At 42.6% G+C, this 4,778-nt stretch overlaps 1 protein-coding gene across 1 annotated transcript; it reads left to right on the forward strand.

Moving 5' to 3' along the window:
- The first annotated feature begins 1,109 nt into the window (after positions 1–1,109).
- LOC139194817 (uncharacterized) lies at positions 1,110–2,642 on the forward strand. Its single transcript, XM_070819737.1, has one exon. The coding sequence runs from the start codon at positions 1,110–1,112 to the stop codon at positions 2,640–2,642; it is 1,533 nt and encodes a 510-aa protein (XP_070675838.1).
- Positions 2,643–4,778: the final 2,136 nt, after the last annotated feature.

Genomic DNA, 4,778 nt, shown 5'->3' on the forward strand with positions numbered 1-4,778 from the left:
GGGCAGTCTATTGGGACGCAAAGGGAATGGGTGGTGGGTTTTATGCAAAAGAAGAAACGGTGTTGGAATGACAGTAGGGCACGTACATTGCTACGTGGAAGAAGATGGTGAGAATGTTTTCAGTTTTGGTAGTAAGGTTTCTGGTAATTTTATTGCCATTTGGGGCTGCCGCGAAATCAAATTTTTTGGTCAAATAAAAATTGAAAAAAATTGGAAAATTTGTGATTGGCGACAACTTGGTTTAGTTATCCTCGGAAGAGTATGTGTAAGTTTCTTTTCAGTCTAGTTTGCAGCAGGTACAGTTTTAGGGTTTGCTTCCTTCTGTAGAACGTAGACTGGAGGTTTTTCACTTCAATTGCATACCCTCACAAGGATGGCTTACTCGTCTTTATAACAGTTTTCAGATTACATTCAGGGCTTGTAAACCCTATTTACATGGGAAATATGAATTTCATAATTACAGCAGAAGGGAAAGTGAAGCTAACAACTATCAAACAGTATAACAACATTTGAAAAACATCCTAGACCTAGCCAACTTCTCGGATAAGTCATAAAGATCAACACAACAAACTCAAGTAGTTGACGATGCCAACACATACTGCTCGTTGTCCAGTTCACCATCGGTACCAGCAGTGGTGGATCTAAATCTCGCCGGATACCCCTTGGCGGCTGTCATACATTTGTTCAAACTGGCAATGCTGTGTGTCGACAACGACAGCTCTGCGTCAAAGGAAGAATCTTCACGTCATCCAGCACACCAACCTTCAAAACCAAAAGCAAATCAGAACCAAAGGAGCCTTGAAGCTCGAGAAAATCTTTTTCAGTTGCAAGTCATCAGTGCCTTGTACCTGTTTGACGAATTGCCCCAGTCAATCTGAAAGCTCTCTTCGGTACTAGCACCTCGGTTGCTTGGTTGAGGTGCCTTGTACTTGCTCGACAAATTGCTCCAGAGAATCTGCCTTTTTTTTTTTTTTTTTTCAGGGTGCCCAAGGTTATTCTGCGTTCAACCTTGCTTTATGGTGTTGACAACTCTAAACTGATTTATCATGGGCACAAATATCGTTTGTCCATGGGGTTTTCTTGCAGAGACGGTTATGCCGACAACTAATATGCCCCCCGCTCAACCAATTCTGAAGGCAAGGACTTTTGCTTCTGTGGTTTCCATCCCAATTGAAGACGTCCATCTCAGCCAACTTCCAACTCCGGTTGTGCGTGGGGACAAAACATATGTCAAAATTAGCGAGGATCTATACCAAGAACAGTTGAAGTTGTTTCAAAATAATCTCCTTGGGCGTTTGCTCCTAAAAAAGGGTTCTACGCCAATGAAGACCGATGCTCTAAAATCTTGCTTAGAAGATGCATGGCGCCCTACTGCACCATGGAACCTGGTTCCTATAGGTAAAGGTTATTTTGATATCCATTTCAGTAAGGAAGACGATATGCGACGGGCATGGGGTGGCGGTACGTGTACTCTTGCTACTGGTTTATTCAGGTTATCAAAATGGACGCCAGATTTTAAACCAGGTGATGTTCTCCCTCAAACTCATGCTCAGGTATGGATCAAAATTTTTGGTTTGAGTCAGGAATATTGGCATCCTAGACACTTGATGGAAATTGCGAGAGGGGTCGGCACTCCCTTGCAACTAGATTCAGCTACAAGGGAAAGGCAATATGGTTATTATGCACGTATATTAGTTGATGTCAATCTTGCAGATGATTTACCTACATCTCTTATGGTTGAAAGAGAAAGTCATGGCTTCCCGGTTGTGGTGGTTTATGAAAATTTACCGCCCAAATGTAGTCACTGTGGTTTGATAGGGCACTTGGCTAATAGCTGCAGACAACTTAAACAGATGTCGAGAGGTCGTTCTCGTAGCCGGACGCGAAAGGGTGGTAACATGGGGGACAACAAAACCGGAGATCACTCTCGCAGTCAACTGCACATGGAATATCGTCCCAAAAAAGATACAACAATACCGGTTAATGTCTTTTGTGGGTCACATGCTTCTGAACCTCTTCAACAGGTTGATCAATTGTTGCCTGCAGGTATTGAGGCAGCGGATGATGGTAATGTTGAGCCCATTCTTCAGTCTCCTCTTGGAATAACGCCAACTGTTTCTGGTAATGTCATACCAGAGACTGACAACGCTGATACGCATATTAGTATTCAATCCCCTGGGATTTCGCATATTAGCAATTCTATGACCGGATCGCTGTCTCCAGATGGATCACATCCTCATAATGGTCTTTCTTATGGTCAGCATTTGGGCAACACCAATGTCCCAAATAATCTTGGCCCACATGATCTCTGTGACGACTCTAGCACTCCTCCTGGCTTTGATCAGGTCGAGACGGTAGCTCAGAATAGTCAGCAGTTGGGCAACACAGACGTCCCAAATAATTTTGGCATGCAGGATCCTCATGACAACCATAGCATCCCCCCTGGTTTTGAACATGTTGCGACATTAGCTAAGGATGTCATCGATATTATCAATCACATAGAAGGCTGTGATATGGATGGTTTTACTCCTGTGTTATCTAATAGTCAACGGAAAAAACAAAAACAGCTTGCCAATCTCAATCAACCCTCTGATAAACCATATCCAAGTAGGGTCCGAGGAATACCAGCTCGTTATAAATGAAGGTTCTCTTCTGGAATATTCGTGGCATTGGTAACGATGACTCTCGGACGGAGCTCTCTAACATCTGTCGGTTGCATCACCCGGATTTGGTTTGCATTGCGGAGCCCATGGTGACTTTTAATTCTATTTCAGCTGCTTATTGGGATTCTTTAAATCTATCTGCTCTTACTTTTAATTCTAGAGGAACTCTTGCTCCCAACCTTTGGTTACTAACATCTTCGGCTTGTGCAGACCCTTTAGTTATTTCTATCTCTGATCAACAGGTTACGGTTCGCTGTACTTTTGACCATATCCCAAGCCAGTTCACATTTGTTTATGCAAGCACTTCACCTATCAAAAGAAGAGACTTGTGGGCTGATTTTATCTCTCTGCGCCCACAAACACAAGTTCCATGGATGGCTATTGGTGATTTCAACGCTATCCTGGGCGCCCACGAGCAGATGGGAGGAGGCAGACCGTCCCAAGCTTCATGCGCTCAGTTTAGTAATATGTCTGACACTTGTAACTTTACCCACTTGAACACATCTGGGGCAGCCTTTACATGGTCTAATGGCTGGAGGTCACGTGGTCGCACTGAAAGAAGGTTAGATCGCTCATTGTGTGATATAAGCTGGTTTGATTCTTGGCCCCACTCTAACTGCATAGCATTGCCAAAGGTAGTCTCAGATCACAACCCCCTTATCTTCTCTGGTTCTAAAGTTTTGAGCAGTGGTCATCGTTCTTTCCGTTTTCAATCAATGTGGGTTCAACATCCATCTTTTCGAGAAACTGTAACTCATTGCTGGAGAAATACAGTTGTCTATGGTTGTCCTATGTTTATCATTCTGCAAAAATTGAAAGCTCTAAAAACCTGCTTGCGCCAATGGAATTTTTCGGTCTTTGGTGACGTCCATAATAGAGTGGCTAATGCTCGGCATAATCTTTCTATGATTCAACAAAGAATTTCAACTGAGGGTATAAATAATGATCTTTTCGAGGAGGAGATTGTCGCCAAGACTACAGTAATGGAGTCTCTTCAAATGCAGAAGGCATTTTGGAAAGATAGAGCTCGTGTTAAGTGGTTAACTAAAGGGGATATAAATTCTTCTTTCTTTCATGCCTATGCTCGTATTAAATCATCCAGCTCTCATATCAGTTGTATTCTTGATGGAAACAATCTTCTTACTGACCCGCTGGCAATTGAGAACCATATTGTTAATTTCTATCAGACTTTGTTCGGCTCTTCTTTCACCCCTTCAGGTATTGATGAGGTTTGTGAAGTCATCCAGCCGATGGTCACAGACTCTGAAAATGATCTCTTATCTGCATTACCTACTGATGAGGAAATTAAAGAGGCAGTTTTCTCATTAAGTGCTTCCAGTGCGCCAGGGCCAGATGGTTTTCCAGGTTTTTTCTATCACCACTGTTGGGATATTGTCAGCTTTGATGTTATTCAATTTGTGAAGCAATTCTTTCAATCAAATTGGTTATACCCCAATGCCAATAGTAATTTCTTAGTTTTGATTCCGAAGGTGGAAGACGCTATTTCCATGACTCATTTTAGACCTATTGCTTTGGCAAACTTTCTCTTTAAGATTATTCCCAAAATTTTGGCAGTTCGTCTTTCTCATGTTGTTCAACGCATTATTTCTCCGCATCAAGCTGCTTTCATACCTGGCCGACGTATCACAGATTGTATTGGCCTTGTTTCAGAATGTTTCAATGTGCTTGACAAAAAAACTCGTGGTGGCAATATGGGAGTCAAAGTTGATGTAGCTAAGGCTTTTGATACTTTAGATTGGTCATTTCTATTGCGGGTGCTTACTAACTTTGGGTTCTCCACTTGTTTTATAGACTGGGTTTCTACCATCTTAAGATCTGCTAAATTGTCCATCCTAATTAATGGTTCCCCGCATGGTTTTTTCTCTTGTTCCCGAGGAGTGCGCCAAGGGGATCCTCTCTCTCCATTACTTTTCTGTCTAGCTGAGGAGGCTTTATCAAGGGGCCTGAGTCGTCTTCAACTTGATGGGCTTACTAAGCCAACTTTTGCTCCAAGCGGTTGTATCTCTCCTTCTCACGTTCTCTATGCAGATGACTTATTCATTTTCTGTAGAAGCGATGGTGTCACTCTGCGTAATTTGCAAGGTTTCTTCGATA

This window comes from Malus domestica, chromosome 03, assembly GCF_042453785.1.
Source record: "Malus domestica chromosome 03, GDT2T_hap1".
NCBI classification, from domain to species: Eukaryota; Viridiplantae; Streptophyta; class Magnoliopsida; order Rosales; family Rosaceae; genus Malus; species Malus domestica.